This window comes from Pan troglodytes, chromosome 5 (assembly GCF_028858775.2).
Source record: "Pan troglodytes isolate AG18354 chromosome 5, NHGRI_mPanTro3-v2.0_pri, whole genome shotgun sequence".
NCBI classification, from domain to species: Eukaryota; Metazoa; Chordata; class Mammalia; order Primates; family Hominidae; genus Pan; species Pan troglodytes.
The window spans coordinates 52,673,148-52,690,097 of NC_072403.2; the positions used below are offsets into that span (position 1 = coordinate 52,673,148).

At 35.3% G+C, this 16,950-nt stretch overlaps 1 protein-coding gene and 1 long non-coding RNA gene across 4 annotated transcripts in view; one reads left to right on the forward strand and one right to left on the reverse strand.

Moving 5' to 3' along the window:
- Positions 1-16,950, forward strand: part of MEP1A (meprin A subunit alpha) — a 56,780-nt gene that overhangs the window by 11,862 nt on the left and 27,968 nt on the right. Inside the window, exons 3-6 of one of the 3 annotated variants that reach the window (XM_063813094.1) lie at positions 2,023-2,047; positions 2,137-2,187; positions 7,000-7,040; positions 7,500-7,575. In XM_063813094.1, the coding sequence (XP_063669164.1) occupies positions 2,023-2,047; positions 2,137-2,187; positions 7,000-7,040; positions 7,500-7,575 (193 nt within the window). Of the gene's footprint in view, positions 1-1,869; positions 2,048-2,136; positions 2,188-6,999; positions 7,041-7,499; positions 7,576-16,950 lie in introns of those variants that run through there. The other 2 variants (XM_054685879.1, XM_063813095.1) reach the window with 2 other exon arrangements.
- LOC134810304 (uncharacterized) lies at positions 6,908-7,705 on the reverse strand. The gene is made up of 2 exons (XR_010158033.1): positions 7,480-7,705; positions 6,908-7,196 (listed from the first exon to the last, which is right to left on the reverse strand). It is a non-coding gene; the product is annotated as an uncharacterized LOC134810304 (long non-coding RNA).

A 16,950-nucleotide genomic window follows, 5' to 3' on the forward strand; every position in this document is an offset into this window, starting at 1 on the left:
CTCTAATACCAAAGATTCTTATATCTGGTGCAGGCAAGAATAGGTGGGTGTGTGCATATATTTAGTATTGTGCTGGCGCAGATGGAGCCCACTGTGTACATCTCTTCCCAACACTGCATTCAGTGACATGGTGTTGGTAGCTTGAAATTGACCATGGCAATCAACAAACACTACAAATAAAGGCTTGGTTTTGTTTGTTTGCTTGTTTGTTTTTACTTTTTTTAAAAGAGCCGATTGTTAAACATTTACCTGTGCATGGCTGAATATGTTCCATAATTTATCTTTTCTTTTAGTATAAACACATTTTCCCCATTCTTTACCATAACAAAAAAACTTCAATGAATATGCTATGTGGAATTTTGTGCACATATGTGTGAGTTCCTTTAGCATATAGACCTAGAAGTGAAGTTTCTATCTTATGAACTGTGCACATTTCAACTTCATTAGATAGCATCAAATTGATGTCCTACTAGATTTCCTATTTTCTTACCTTCTTGTTGACACTTGATATTGTCAGTCTTCTTAATTTATGCTAATCTTAGCTTGAGGTGGTATTTTACTGCTATTTGAACCTATAATTTTTCTGATTACTTACGAGGCTAAAAATCTTTTTACATGTTTATTGGCCATCTGGGTCTTTTGTGAATTTGCTACTCGTATTTTTTGTTCATTTTTTCCTTAGATAATCTCCTGTTCTTCTTATTGATTTGTAGAAATTCTTTACATATCCTGAATACTTATTCTTATTCAATTATATGCAGTATACATATCATCTCTCACCTGTGGCTTGTCTTTTAATCATGTTATGTTTTTGTCATAAAGAAGTTTAAATTTTGATACAGTCAAATGTATTATTCTTTTCCTCTGTAATTTCTATGTTTTTTTCATGTTTAAGCAATATTTCTTGACCTAAAGGTTAAAAATATGTTCCTATATTTTCTTTTTCGAAGTTTATATTTTCATATTTAAATTTTTAATCTATCTAGAATTTATTTTTGTCAATGGTATCAGGTGTACATTTAATGTATTTCCTCATATGGAAATGCAATTATTCCCACATTATTATGAAAGAGACCCAAGTTTCCCTCTTGCCTTTTTGGTTCCTCTTATACATAAAAGCCCCGCATATGCTTGCATCTATTTGGATATTACCTATTCCAGTCTATAGATTCATTTTATCTTTATTTTTGGAACTATTACACTCTAATTACTGTAACTTCACCAAAGCTCCTGATATTCTTTTGAGGCAATTCTTTTCTCTTTATTCAGCCTTTTCAGAATTTTCTTATCTATTCTTCAAGGTTTACTCTTTCATGTGAATTGAACCATTTGTCAGCTTGGCAAGTTCCACTGAAAACCCTGTTAGATTTTTTACTAGAATGACAATGAATTTATAGATTAATATTAAAACAATCTATTAATATTTCATACATATGTACATATATAGAGAGAGTCAGGTATTTTTATGTCCTTCAGTAATTGCTTTATAACATTTCCATAAAATTTGAATTTATATTTTATTAGAATTAAATAATAATAATTTTATAAATTATTTTTATTTTTATTGTTAAGGGGATCATCTATCCTGTTTTATGATATGAATGGCTATGGCTGCCCTATAGGAATGTTATTAGTTCTTATATGCTCATTTTCGTATTAATTTTTCAAACTTTTCCCCAGTCTTTGGAGCTTAAGCATTTAAGGTAAACTTAGTATTTGTCCTCGAAAGAGTCAATGATGTTATCTTTGACTACCTTTATTGGCACTACGGTACATATGGAAGGGTCAAAGTTTCTAATACGACCGTCAGGGTAAAGTCTAAACGGTATTTATGACAAGGTGTGTGCTAAAATCAGCTCACTTGCAGCAATGGCTTGGATTAGATCCACTTGCATTCTCTTTTTTACCTTGCTTTTTGCCCACATAGCAGCTGTACCGGTAAGTCGAGTCCTGCTTTTTGGATATTTAGAAATATTAATTCTAGTATACATTATCCATTTTCTGTATATTTATTTTTTTCAGATTAAGTATCTTCCTGAAGAAAATGGTAAGAATTAGTTCAAATGTACAGAGAGTGTTTTTGAACTTTTTTCATTGGGCAAGACTAATAATAATTTTTTTTCTCACTTTTAACAGTACATGATGCAGATTTTGGTGAACAGAAGGATATTTCAGAAATCAATTTAGGTGAGTTCAATTTTTGTGTTATTAAAGTCTTGAAATTACTTAAAACCCAGTGGTGGGATTACTGAACACTTTCCTTCCTAATACTGTATTGTGATTCTTTGGGGGAGAAATATTTTTTTGGTGCTTTGTGAGAAATTGTATTTTCTGAAAGATAAAAATGCGGAAAGAGAAGATAGTTAGACCAGACTTTCTAGGAGAGCTAGGAAGTCCTCAATGGATCTAGAAATACGTAACAAGTTTCTCTTTAGAAAAATTTTATTTTTCCAATTTGTATTTGGAGGAAAAGGAAAGCAAATAGATAATTATTCCGATTGTTAAAGAAAAATATAAGAATAAGCCTCTGGTTATATTTAGTGGGGAAACAAAACCCAACCCCTCCAATGGCCCATCATATTCACTAACAACTCCTCGGTTGAGACTTAGAGGTGAGTGTAAAGCAATCTCCACTTGGACATCTCATTTACAAATATATTTCTTGAAGAAATTCATCAGTCTCATCCATTACTGAGAGGAGAGAGAAGCTGAGTCATCATCTCTGTTTTCTCTCTGTTGTCCTGCTTCTGAAATGAGAGAGAAGCCTCTGCATTCCCAGTGTCTTAGGTCAGGATTTGTGGAAGCAGAGCTATTCATGATCATAAGTACCTTCAGTTTACAAAAGCTTTTATATGCAATTGCATATTTATTTGTCCAGTCTTGTCGTGGAGTAAGTGCTGTTTTCATTTTTTTGGGAAGGGACAGGTGGCTTCTCATGGGTAGAGTGACTTGCTCAAGATCATAGGTAGCAGTGATGGGGCTTACTTCCAGATCTTGTAGCCCATACCTTAATAGCTCAGTGCTATCTGAAGGCTACAAAACTAACATACAATAACTAAGGATCAATTTTTCTGGCTTTGTCTCACTCACAGAGAAGCCAGTTAGTTGATATTTAATTGGAATAGCTGGAGAATGGCTGCATAGGCAGAGCAGAAATAGTTTAGGAAGGTAAATGGGTGAATGCATAAATTGGTCCCAAGACTTCAGAGCCAGGCACTAAAATATCTCTCTTTAGAGTTAGCTATTGTGTAAACAGTTCAGAGAATCTGCTGTATTTTACAACAGAAATGGGATTAGAATTAGAGTTTTTCTAATCTCATCATTATTTATCTAATAAAAATTAATTATTTACCTCTTTGCCATTTTGTACTCTTTAGGCCCACCACCACCTCTGATCCTTGACCCCAGTGGAGAAATCTCATTACCATGTAAATCTTCTTTTTAGGCCATTTCAACCAAACCACCAGGATTGATTGGGTTAGCCATATGGCCAGATTCTAACACCATAAATTGGGAAAATCATATAGAGAAAATTGCCACCTTTTTACCATCTTTTTGCCTCACAAGGCTGAGTTAACGTTTCTTATCCTCCATCCCAAGACCTGCTCCTCTCAGTCCTTTTCATTTCAGTAAATGTGACTCACTCCTTCTAGATTTTTGGCTCAGAATGTTAGAGTTGCCCCTAACTCTTGCTTTTTTCTCTCACACCTGACACACAATCTGTCAGCAAATGTTATTCAATCTACTTGATCTACTTTTCTTTTTTCTCTTTTCTTTTCTCCTGAGATGGAGTGTTGCTATGTCACCCAGGCTCGAGTGCAGTGGTGCCATCTCGGCTCACTGCAACTTCCGCCTCCCGGGTTCAAGCGAGTCTCCTGCCTCAGCCTCCCGAGTAGCTGGGATTACAGGTGTCCACCACCATGCCAGGCTAGTTTTTCTATTTTTAGTAGAGATGGGGTTTCTCTACATTGGCTAGGCTGGTCTTGAACTCAAGACCTCGTGATCCGCCCACCTTAGCCTCCCAAAGTGCTGAGATTACAGGCATGAGCCACCACGCCAGGCCTAGATCTACTTTCAAATCATACCACAGTTGAGACTTTTCAGCACTTTTACTGCCCCCACCTTGGTCAGCCACCTCATGTCTGGGCTGGTCCTTTGACAGGCCTCATAACTGTGCTTCCCTTTCTGACTTTGTTCCCTACAGACTATTCTGCACAACATAGAGCTCTCCTTTTAATATCCTTCAGATCATGTCATTTCTCTGCTCCAACCATCTAATGACTTCTCCTTCAACATAAAGTAAAGGCCCTAGAGCCTTGATTCCCAAAATGTGGTCCACAGGCCAAAGTGATCTGTGTCACTCAAGAGCTTTCTTTTAGAAATGAAGCATTTGAGGATCCACCCCAGACCTACAGAATTAGCATCTTCATTTTGACAGACCCAAGTGGTTTCTATGCACATCAGAGTGTGAGTCAATCTGCCCCTGACTACTCTTCCCCTTCCTACTTGAGCTTTCCAGCCACCCTGACTGCACAGCTACTCCTCTAAGGAAGTGATTTTCGATGTGTTGTCCCCAAGCCAGCAGCATCGGCATCATCAGGAAACTTGTTAGGAATGAACATTCTCAGGCCTCACCCCAGACTTAATGGACCAGAAATCCAAGGGTGAGGGCTCATCAACGGGTGTTGACCAAGCCTTCCAAGGGACTCTGATGCTCAAGTTTAGGACCACTTCCCTAAGACATCAAGGCTTTCCTGCCACAGGACCTTTCTATCTGGTGCTGCCTCTACCTCCCCTACTCTTCCTTCATTCCCTCACTCTATCATATTTCTGCTAAAATGCCACCTCCTGTGGGAGGCCCTGCCTGACCACTCTTTAATAAAATAGCAAACCTATCTCACCTCAGCACTCTTTCCCACTTTACCTTTCGTTTGTTTCTTTTTTATTGTACTTGTCACCATTTGTCACACTTTACAGTTATTTGTTTATTTGTATGTCTCCCTCTTCCCCCAATCAAGAGAGTCATCTCCTTAAGGACTTGTTTTATTCTCTGCTATATCCCAGCATCTAGAAAAATGCTTAAGACACATTAGGCATTTAGTAAGTGTACACTACACGAACAAATTGGGTAATGAATAGATTGAGGCTTGCTTTCACTGGATGTGCACTTCTTTGGGAGGTTCTCCCTGCCCCCCATGACCCCATCCATTCTGACTGACCACTGGGGCCAAAGTCTGAGTGGGCTTGTTCACTTCACTCTGGAAGAGCTCCCTCAATCCCATTATAATCCAGGCCAGGTGTCAGGAAATACAGATTTTTGCTCAGGACAAACCTCAATGTAAGAATAGATGGACCAGAACAAAGTCCCTCTGTTTAAAAGATGATTCAAATCTGGGTCCTACTGACAGTGGGACAGCGATGTCATTACTGTTTGTGATTAATTGTACTGCTACCATAGGAATAGGTCAGGGTTAAAGAGGTTAAGCAATCTAAGAAATGTGTGCATGAGGAAGGGAATGATACAGGGATAGCCCTAGTTATTCACTGGCAAGTGAAATCATGATGCCTGCTAATACCTAACACCTCCTTGGTGTCCTATGCATAAACGGAGCTGGTTCCTGAATGAGCCACAGGCTTTGCCAAATGAGGCCTCTGTTGGCTTGTGAGACTGTGGTAATTAATCTCTGCCTTGGCTTCCCAGCCTGTAAATCAGGGCTGTCCTCAGAATGAAGTACAATCCAGTGATTCTGTCTGAAGTTGTTGCATTTTACAGAAAATGTTTCATGTCACATGAGAGTTATGATAAGTGATGCTCTTTTAATGCTTGAGAAATTTTCCTACAAAGATCTTCCCTTTTAAGAGTCTTGCTTACTGAAACAGGATGAGGCAAGGATTAAGCAATAACAGCAGTGGGAGAGTATATTCTGCTAAGCACCTGAGAACAGATGTTTGGAGATACGGTTTAGAATGGATCTATCCATATTCCCCTGGTCTTCCTCATGACGTGGGCAGCACCTTGAGCTTGGTTTTGGAGGGTATCATCGTTTTTTCATGGGAAAGAGCAAAACACACTCATTTACTTTGGGACAAGAGGCAGAATGGTACACTGGCAGAAAGAGCCCTGGATGGAAAGGCAGGAGTTTTGATGCTCACTTGGCCACTGGATTACATAGTACATCACTTCATGTCTCTGGACTCTATTTCTTTCTCCATTTCTCTCAATAGTCTTTCTTTCTTTTTCTTTCTTTCTTTCTTTCTTTCTTTCTTTCTTTCTTTCTTTCTTTCTTTCTTTCTTTCTTTCCTTCTTTCTTTCTACCTTCCTTCCTTCCTTCTTTCCTTCCTTCCTTCCTTCCTTTTTTCTTCCTCTTTCTTTTTTCGTGAGACAGAGTCTGGCTCTGTCACCCAGGCTGGAGTGCAGTGGCATGATCTTGGCTCACTGTAACCTCTGCGTCCCGGGTTCAAGCAATTCTCCTGCCTCAGCCTCCCGAGTAGCTGGGACTACAGGTGCATGCCACCATGCCCAGCTAATTTTTGTACTTTTAGTAGAGACAGGGTTTCACCATGTTGGCCAGGCTGGTCTTGAACTCCTGACCCCAGGTGATTCATCCACCTTGGCCTCCCAAAGTGCTGGGATTACAGGCATGAGCCACCACCCCCAGCCATTTTCTAAATAGTTTTCATCCTCCTTATCAGTGCTGCATCGAATCCCTTTTTTATAATCAGTGATCAGTAAAATCCCTTCTAACTTATGTCTTACTTCTAAGATTCTTAGACAAGATTTCTTGTCCCAACATTGAAAACAGAGGCTATGACAATATGTGATACTCATCGGCCATTCACATTTGCTTAACTGGAATTTTTGCATTGTTTCAAAAAGTTTTGCCACATAAAGATTAATAGTCAAAGATTTATAATGGCAAAGATTAATTTTATTATGAAAGATGCCTTTTAATAATGTTCACTCAAATATTCTTTTTTTAAAAAAAATTCCACTTCCAGCTGCAGGCTTGGACCTCTTTCAAGGGGACATCCTCTTGCAGGTGAGTACCTGTCAATGATGCAATAAGTTCCTCAGGACAGGCAGTACCACTGGGTGTGAGTCTCTGCTCTGCGGCCAGCCCTGGGATGGGCACTGTGAAGGAGATGAGAGAAATCTCATCTATAATCTGTTCCAGTGAGGAGTTCCACTGTAGTTCCTAAGGACAAAAACAGAGGGAAAATAAGTAAACAGCACAAAAGGGTCTAAAATGATTAAATGGCTTATCTATCCAGTTTTCTTGGGATTGCAGGCCCCCTTTATTTTGTTCGTAATAATTTCTCTGATTTTTCCAAATTATCTCTCAAGGACTTCTATTGCTTTCATAATCAAAAGACAAATTGCCACTAAACTGTTTGAGTTGTGTGATAGACTGTTTGCTGTGTGAGAGTTTAGTGAAGGAGGAGGTCAAGGTGACCTTGAGGACTAGGCTTCCCACTCACCTTTACCTTTGTTTTCACAGAAATCCAGAAATGGCCTGAGAGACCCAAACACCAGGTGGACGTTCCCCATTCCTTACATCTTGGCTGATAATTTGGGTAATATTAATTGTTCTTAATTAGGAAGTTTCAGTTTAACTCTCTCTCTCCTCTCAGCCTGTCCATGGGCTTCACATTGGGAGTAACCACCACGATCTAAGAGAGTTTTCAAGTCCTGATGCATCTTTATCTAATGGGGAGAAAGACATAACATTACATCAAAACCATTGCTGCTTAACCAGTCTGAGATACACAGAATCCAAGAATAACTTTTAAAATGCAACACACATTAAAGTATTAGTATAACCAGAAGAACATACAAGAGCAAAACCTAATGAAATATAATTTGCATCAGAACAAGGAAAAGTTTGCACTTTGTTTAGGTGAATCTAAATGTAGTGTGAGGATACTATTTTCAGCATATTGATTTCTTCTCTTTTTCTTACAAGAGAAACATGCCATACTTTGAGAAATAGGAAAGTCCACATTTCACATGTTCACAATCCTTTTTTCTTGGTGTTATTAATGTCTACTCTTTTCTCTCTCTTAAGAAAAAGATCTGAATATGTTACATTTTACTCATTGTTAGAAATAATGACTAGTAGAATGACTTCCCTGCCTTTTAGCTAAGGTTGCACATAGAACTAGCAACTGGTAGAAATAAATAAATATTAGAAGCCACATGTAGGCACTGGCTGACCCTCAAGCAGTTGACTGACAGCTGAGCAGCCATGATGACTCAATGTCTGCAAGGCCCCTCCTGCTTATTCAGATGAACAAGATTAGAGTGAAGAAGGGAAGCCAGGACAAGGTTGCTTAATCTTGTTGGGCTGCTAGGCTGCTCCTACTCTCAGGAGATGTAGATTATGTTTCAGTATTTTCCATCCTCTTTATCAGTGCTGCCTCGAATCCCTGTTTATGGAGAACAGATAGATATAAACAAATGCTATTGTTCTCAGCTATTAGTTGGAAAATTGAGTTGTTTTCTCCAGTGTTTGCCTTGCAAATTCACGGAACACCAATACTTAATGGAACATGATTTAAGAAACACCAACTTTAAAAGGGGTTCTTTCCCATTACAATTTGTTTTATCCTGGTTGTCACATCTGCACCACCCTATTATGTGCCAGGCTTTGTGCCTTCATCTGATATTTTATGTAACCTTTACCATGCCTCTGTAAGGTGTAAGGCAGTGCTTCTCAGACTTTAATGTGCATAGGACTCAGATGAGGATCCTGTTAACCTACAGAGTAGGTCAGGGTTGATGTGTGAGATGTTGCATGTCCAACGGTCCTGTGATGCTGATGCTATTGGTCCCCACGCAGACCACAGCTTAAGTAGTAAGGTCTCTCTAGTTGCAAGGTAGGTAAGAAATTATATTTGAGAGTGATTTGAGACAAGTGAACTGACATAAGATAAAGGTATTAAGGATACAGCAGTATTTCTCAAGCAATACCACGTGAAGGTCACCTTTAGTGTTAAAATTCAGATGCCCAGACTCAGACCACTGTGAAAGCAAACTTTCTAACTAGAGTTGAATATTTGTATAGAATTGTTTTATTCAAGTTAAATTTACATAGAGTGAAATACACAAATCAGTATATAAGGCTTTTGACAAACACATATACCTATATAATGCACACTTCCATCATTCCATAAAGTTCCTTTCTAGGCAGTTCCCATCCCCACTCCTTAAGAGACAACCACCATTCTGATTTTCCCCTATGGATTCGTTTTGCCTGATTTACAACTGATTTACAGATAAATGAGCTCATATACCACAGTATTTGTTTTATAAATACTATGTGTCTGGCTTATTTGACTTATGTTTTTTAAGTTCTACCATATTGTTGTGGATCAACAGTAAATTCTTTTTTAAACTACTCAGTAATATTTCTTTGTAATACTATACTGTAAATTATTGTCCATTTTTCTGTTGGGGCTAGTATGAAGAAAACTGTTGTGATAATTCTTATACAAGTTTATGTGAATACATTTTTTATTTATCTTTGGTAAATGCCTAGGAATATAATTGCTTGGTCATATGGATAACTATGTAAGAAAACGCCAAACAGTTTTCCAAAGTGGCTGTGCCATTGTACACTCCTCCTGAAAATATATGAGTGTTTCATTTGCTCCACATCCTCGCTAACATTGATAGCATTAATCTTTGTAATTATAGCCATTTTAGTAGTTGTAAAATGGTATCTCCCTACGATTTTAATTTGCATTTCCCTAATGATTAGTGACATTTAGCACATTTTACTATGCCACTGGCTATTTTTGTATCTTCTTTTACGAAGGTCTGTCCAACTCATTCATGAGTTTTAAAAATCATATTGTTTGTCTTTTTATTATTTGTAGGATTTTATATATGATGGCTAAAGCCCTTTGTCAGATATATGTATTATAAATATTTTCTGTTAGTCTGTTACTTACCTATTTGTTTTTGTTTTTCAAGCAGTGAATTTTGAAATGCAAAAGCTTTAAATGCTGATAAAGTGTGATTTATCAATTTTTTAACTTATGGTTTGTGTTTTTATATTCTAAGAAATATGTGCTTAAACCAAGTCACAAAGATATATTCCTATATTTTTTGAAGTTGTATGGTTTCAATTTTTGTCTATAATTGATTGCAAACTAATTTTGTGTACAACAGGATGAAGAGATTGAGACTGATTGGTTGGTATTTATTAGCCCAGTTGTTCCAGCAACATTTGCTATAAAACTTTGCTTTCCTCATTAAGTACTCTTCGCAAGAGTCTTATTTGCCAAGTTTGCCAAGACTCCTCATTTCTTGATCTGGTATCTCTGTTTTCCTATCTTATTCTACTTGTTTATCATCATGTCAAAAATCACTGTGTTGATTACTCTAGCTTCACAGTTAACCTTGAATTGAGTGTTCCAGCTTTGCTCTCCAATTTCAAGACAGTTTAGCCTACTCCAGACCTTTCGCATTTTCATGTATATTTTATAATCAATTTCTCTAAAAAGCCTGCTGGGATTTTGATAGGAATGTGTTGATTCTGTACATAAATTTGTAGAAAACTAATTTCTTAAAAATATTGAGTCCTATAATCCATAAACATGGTACATCAGTCCATTTATTTCAGTCTTCTTTAATTTATCTAATCCATGTTTTATAAATTTCAGTGTAGAGATCTTGTGTGTCTTTGGTAAATTCATTTCTAAGCATTTTATATTTTTGATGCTATTAAAATGAAATTTAAAAAATTTTACTACATAATGTTTTCTGCTAATATATAAAAATACAATGGATTTTTATATATTGATTTTGTATCCTGTTACCTTGCTAAATTTACTCATTAATTTTAATTGTTGATTTGTAGATTTTTTTAGGACTTTTAGTAAAAATTCTTCTTGCCTTTTAATATAGACAGTGTTACTGGTTCCTTTCCAATTTTTACACCATATATTGCTTTTTCTTGTCTTATTGTTCTGGCTAGGACCTTCATTACCATGTTGAATAGAAGTGGTAAGAGTGGACATCTTTGCCTCATTGGCTTGTTTAGTGGTAGTATTCAATACTTCATTCATGTGGAACACTATAGGTTTTCCACAGATGCCCTTTGTCAGATGGTATGTTTTCATCATGAATAGTTGTTACAGTGTATCAAATGCTTTTCCTGCAACAACTTATATAATTTTTATTCCTTATTGTGTAATATGGTAATAACATCAAATTTGAATGCTAAACCAACTTTGCATTTCTCAGATGAGCCCTACTTGGTTATGATGTATTATCCTTTTCATATTTTGCTGGATTCCTAATATTTTGTTATACATTTTTGTGTTTATATTCATAAATAGTATAAGTTTCTAATTTACCTTTTTGTAATATCTTTATTAGGCTTTAGTAATAAAGTTATGTAGCTCTCAAAACCATCTTGAGAATTTTTCCTCTTCTTTTATCTTTTGAATAAGTTTGTGTATGATCAAAATTTTTTCTTTCTTAAATGTTGGTAAAAATCACCAATAAAATAAATAATAAATTTGTTTGTTGGTAAAATTCACCGATAAAATAAAATAACCAAGTAATGGAATTTTCTTTGTGGGATAGTATTTTTATAATGAATTCAATTCATTTAATAATTATAGAATTATTCTTATTTTCTATTATGCTGCTTTTATTAAATTGTATTTTTCAGTAATAAAAAATTAAGATTATCTTAATAGATGCAGAAAAAGCATTTGACAAAATTCAACAACTATTTCAACTAAGTTGTCAAAATAGTGGCATAATATCTCATTATCTTTATAATGTCTGTAGAATCTTTAGTGATAGTCCTATTTCACTTTTATATTGGCAATTTGTGTTTTCCCTCTTTTTTTCTTGACATGTCCTGCCAGGGGCTTATTGATTTTATTAATATTTTTACAGAATTGACTTTTGATTTGTTAATTTTCTCTTGCTTCTCTGCTTTATATTTAGTTGCTTTCTGTTACCTTTATTATTTCCTTTCTCCTACTTATTTCAGGTTTAGTTTACTCTTCTTTTTTGACATTCTTAAGATGAAAATTCATATCACTTATTTTAAATCTTCATTTTTTCTAATGTAATACATTCTACAACACGGCTACTAAAGCTATAAATTTTATCTGAAGCACTGCTTTACTGCCTTCTTCAAATTTTGATATGGTGTATGCTTATTAAAATTTAGTTTATTAATAGATACTTCATAATTTATCTTGTGAATATTTTCATCCATGGATGGGATAAAAGTATGTTTAAATTTTTAAAAATATTGTCATTAGCGTTAATATTACGCAAGCATTTTACAATAGTATAATTCCATTTATACCCCTGCCCTTTGTACTTTATTGGTTTATATTTTCCATCTACATGCTTCATAAGTCTCGCACTATAGTGTTAGAATTTTTGATTTAAACAGTTATCTTTTAAAGTAATTGATGAAAAGCAAGAGTCTTCGTATTTACTTTTACACTTGAAATTTCTGGTGCTCCTCATTCCTCCTGTAAATTTGAGTTCTTCTTTCGTATCATTTCTCTTCAGTCTGAAGAACTTCCTTTAGCGCTTCTTATAAAGCAGATTTGTTGATGACAAATTCTGGTTTTTCTTTTACCTGAAAATGATCTTTATTTTGCCTAAATTTTGAGGATATTTTAACTGGAAATAGAATTTCGGTTTATAGTAGTGTTAAAAATTATTATTTTAACATTTTTAAGTTGTAATACATTGTCTTTTTGTTTTCCAACATTTGATTATAAAAACTTTTAAATAATCAAAAAGTTAAAAGCATTATGCAGTGAACATTCACATACTCATAACCTAAATTACAATTAACAGTTTTATTTGCTTTATTTCATCTATCCATCCCAATATCCCTCTATGAATCTATCAATCCATTGTATTTTTGATGCATTTCAAAGTCGCTTTCAGGCACTAGTACACTTTACCCCAGTCATCACCTAAGTATGCATGTAATTAACTACAGGTCAATATTTGTATATAGTTCCCTTTTACATAAAATATATATAGGGTAAAATGCATGAGTCTCAGATGTACAATTCAATGAGTTCTTAAAGAGCTATGCACCTATGTAATCCAAGTTCCTATCAAGAGATGGAACATGTTTATAATGTATGTACCTCTGAAACCTAACTTCCTATGAAGAGATGGAACACTGTTATCCTTCCAGAGAGTTCTGTTATGGCCCTTCCAAGTTATTCTCACTTTTTCAGAAAAAGAAGGTGCTATTCTATTTTTTCTTTTTTCTTCATAGGTGAATTTAACCTCTTCTAGAATTTCATATAAATGGAATCATATGTTATATACTCTTTTGAGTAAGGCTTTGTTTTACTCAGTAAAATGTTCTTGGGATGCATCAATGTTGCTGTGTTTATAAGCAATTTGTTCTTTTTTTGTTACTGTCATTTCATTGAATTTAGTATATCACAGCTTGTTTAATCATTCTCTTGGATTGATGCTATGTTTTGGCTGTTATGAATAAAGCTACTATGAGTAGTGTTGCACATATTCTTTTATAAAATATATTCTCATATCTCTGGTGTAAATAAGAATAAAATTGCTGGGTTATAGTATAGGTGTAGGTTTAGTGTTAGACCACTTTCAATGTGCTGGTACCATTTTACACAACCACAAACAATGTACGTGAGTTTCGTTTACTCCATGCCTTTGCTAACATTTGGTGTTGTCAATTTTTAAAGTTTTAGCCGTTCTGTTGGGCATCTAGTGCTATTTTATTAATTTATTGATTTATATTTCCATTATGACTAGTAATGTTGACCTCCTTTAAAGTTACTCATTGGTCATTTGTATATCTTCCCTTATAAAATATCTGCTCTGTTAACCCATTTTAAAAATTGAGTTGTTATTTAGTATTGAGTTCTAAGTGTTCTTTATATATTTTGGATATGTCTTTTATCAGATATATATTTTGCAAATATTTTGCTCCGGATACACTGTTTCTTGTCTCCAGTGTCTGATAATAAATCATCCATCTTTCAAACTTTCATATTATTGTTCTCCTGTATGTAATGCCTTTTTTCTCTAGTTGTTTTCAATACGTTCTCTTTATTTTTGTTTTTATAACAGTTAGATTATGGTATGCTTATGCTGATTTTCTTTTTATCTATCCTGTTTGGGCTCACCAAGTTTCTTCTATCTTTAAGGTGATTTTTAAATAACCAAATCTGAAAAATGTTAGGCCATTATTTGCTCAAATATTTTTCTGTGTTTCTCCTGTCCATCAGAGACTCTAACTGCACATATCTTAGACTGGATGATTTTTTTCCCATTGGTTACTAAAGCGCTATTCATTTTTCTGAACATTTTTCTCTCTGTCTCTCTTACCATCGCCAGTCAGCTTTTAAAATTATCCAGTGAATTTTTTATTTTTGATATAATACTGATAGAATTTTCATTGGGTTCTTTTATATAATTCCCATTTGTCTGCTGAGATTATTTGTATGTTCATCTTTTTTCCATTAAATTATTTAACAAGTATACAATAGAGATTTAAAGTGTTTGTTAAGTCTAACATTTTAGTCACCTTGGGGTCTGTTTCTCTTTCTAGTTATTGCTCTTACTATTATCTATCAATAACAATTTCCTGTTCCTTCACAGGCCTCGTAATTTTTGACTATATATTAGACATTGTATTACATTGTAGTAACTATGGGTGTTTTCATTCTCCTCTGAATTGTGTTAATTTTTGTTAGAGCAGTCAAATTACTGCATGATCATCTGGAATTTGTGGAGGATTTTGTGGTCTTGCCTTTAGTTCAAGGCAAATCTCTTAGTGCTGGAATATAGTCTTTACTGTTTAAGTCATGGTCCTTCTGGGATTTCAATGGAATGCCCGAGTTTCCCCAACCCCTGTAAATTTGCATGACTCAAACTCCAAATTCTTCCTCCACTGCAGTGGGCAGCAACTGATGTATCTGTTCAGGTTGCTCAGCCTTCCAATGGCTACTTCCTACTGAGGAGCTTGGAGCCTTTTCCCATTTATGGAAAGTTCATGAGTCAGACAAGTATTGAAGGGGCACTTATACACAGACTTTGGGATGAATCTCCTCTTCATCTACCATGACTTTCCTTTCTAGGACTTTCTCCCTTGATTTTCAGCCACTCGGGTTAAAACTCAGCCCCAAACTTGTCCTTGTGGTATGTTAAGAAAATACAACTGTAGATTTATACTTGAGTTCTCTTTCTTGCATTGAAGAAATTAGAGTGTGCCCTCATGCAAAAAGCTGTATAAATGTGAATCTTACCCAATAAAATTTTCCTTCTTTTAAGAAAAAATCCTCTAGTTTCTGCCTGTTTTAGCCATTTTCCAGCATATTTAAAGAGTTTATTTTCTTATTTTTTCAAGTTTACAACTGTTATCTGTGGGAGGATTAATTAGATTCAAGCTCCTTGACAATTTTGAGCACCAGAAATTCTCTCAAAGGAATTCCTAAACTGAATCTAGGTAGCCTTCTTATGCTTATCTTCTAATATGTACAGCCATTGGTATCTAAAGTTAACTCTTCTCAAAAGAAAAAAAAAGAACAAATAAAGTTAACTCTTCTTATATTATTTGATCCAAGGTTAAAGGAATGCTAGTGGTTTTCAAAACGAGCTTGTTTGACACAGAACTATGTACAACTTACTATGTCAGGGCAGTTGGCTAGGAACGAGTTACAATGAGACAAAAAGTTTATCCCTTTCTCTCAAGGAGCTAATAGTATCTTAAGTGTAGCAAACCACCTACATAAAGACAACTCAAGCCTTGGCCACCTATAATCTCAGCACTTTGGGAAGCCGAGGCAGGAAGATCACTTGAGCCTAGGAGTTCAAGTCGAGTCTGAGCAACAAAGTGAGACCCCCATCTGAAAGAAAGAAAGAAAGAAAGAAAGAGAGAGAGGGAGGAAGGAAGGAAGGAAGGAAGGAAAGAAAGAAAGGGAGAAAGGAGAGGAGGAGGAGGAAGAGAAGAAGGAGGAGGAAGAGAAGAAGGAGGAGGAGAAGAAGGAGAAGGAAAAAAGAAGAAGAGGAAAAAAGAAGGAGGGAAGGAAAGGAAGGAAGGAAAGGAAGGAAGGAAGGGAGAAAGGAAAGAAAGAAAGAAAGAAAGAAAGAAAGAAAGAAAGAAAGAAAGAAAGAAAGAAAGAAAGAAAGAAAGGAAGGAAGGAAGGAAATAAATCAGTCAAATGTGCCTCCTGCATTCAGAGGAGGAGCACTCAGGGTTGCCTTCATGGAGAAGAGGAAGACTTCAAATGGGCTCTATTTCCATTTATCCCAATAATGTTGAGGTAGTTTTTACAAAATTATTACAGAGTTGCTTAGTTCCCTCTTTACAACTTATTTAGGTATGGAGAAGGAAGAAAAGGTATAATTTTAAAATTAATCACTCTCAGAAATCCCACCGTTTGGATTGAGAATAACAAAAGCCAAATAGCCTTCTAGGAAGCTTGCTTTCAGTATAATCACTTTTTCTTTCTCACATTTTTGTGACACCACAGCTATCTTGGGTACATCTCTTCATATTACAGATGTAACTAAGTAAGAATAGGTAAAAGTACATGAAAATCTCCCAGCAGATGTAATTAATGCTCTTGTTATTGTTATCTGTGTAGTTTCCACAATTAGTTTATTGACTATTCCCATGACTATTTCTTTAATGATCTTGATATGACATTATATGACATTTAGGCTGTGGAATCTCCAACTTGATAGTTTATTAAATGAAATAAAGGCCAGAAAATATGATGTAATTTCCTGGCCAATAGTTATAAACTCTTTGAGAGAAAGCACTAAATCAAATGTGCAAGAAATGTAATTTTATTTTATATAACTTGGCTTAATTTTTAACTTAGATTCTAACCTTCAATGAGTTGATGGGAGGGTAAAATGCACACAAAGTAAAACATAATCTCAGTTTCTCTGGAGTATCT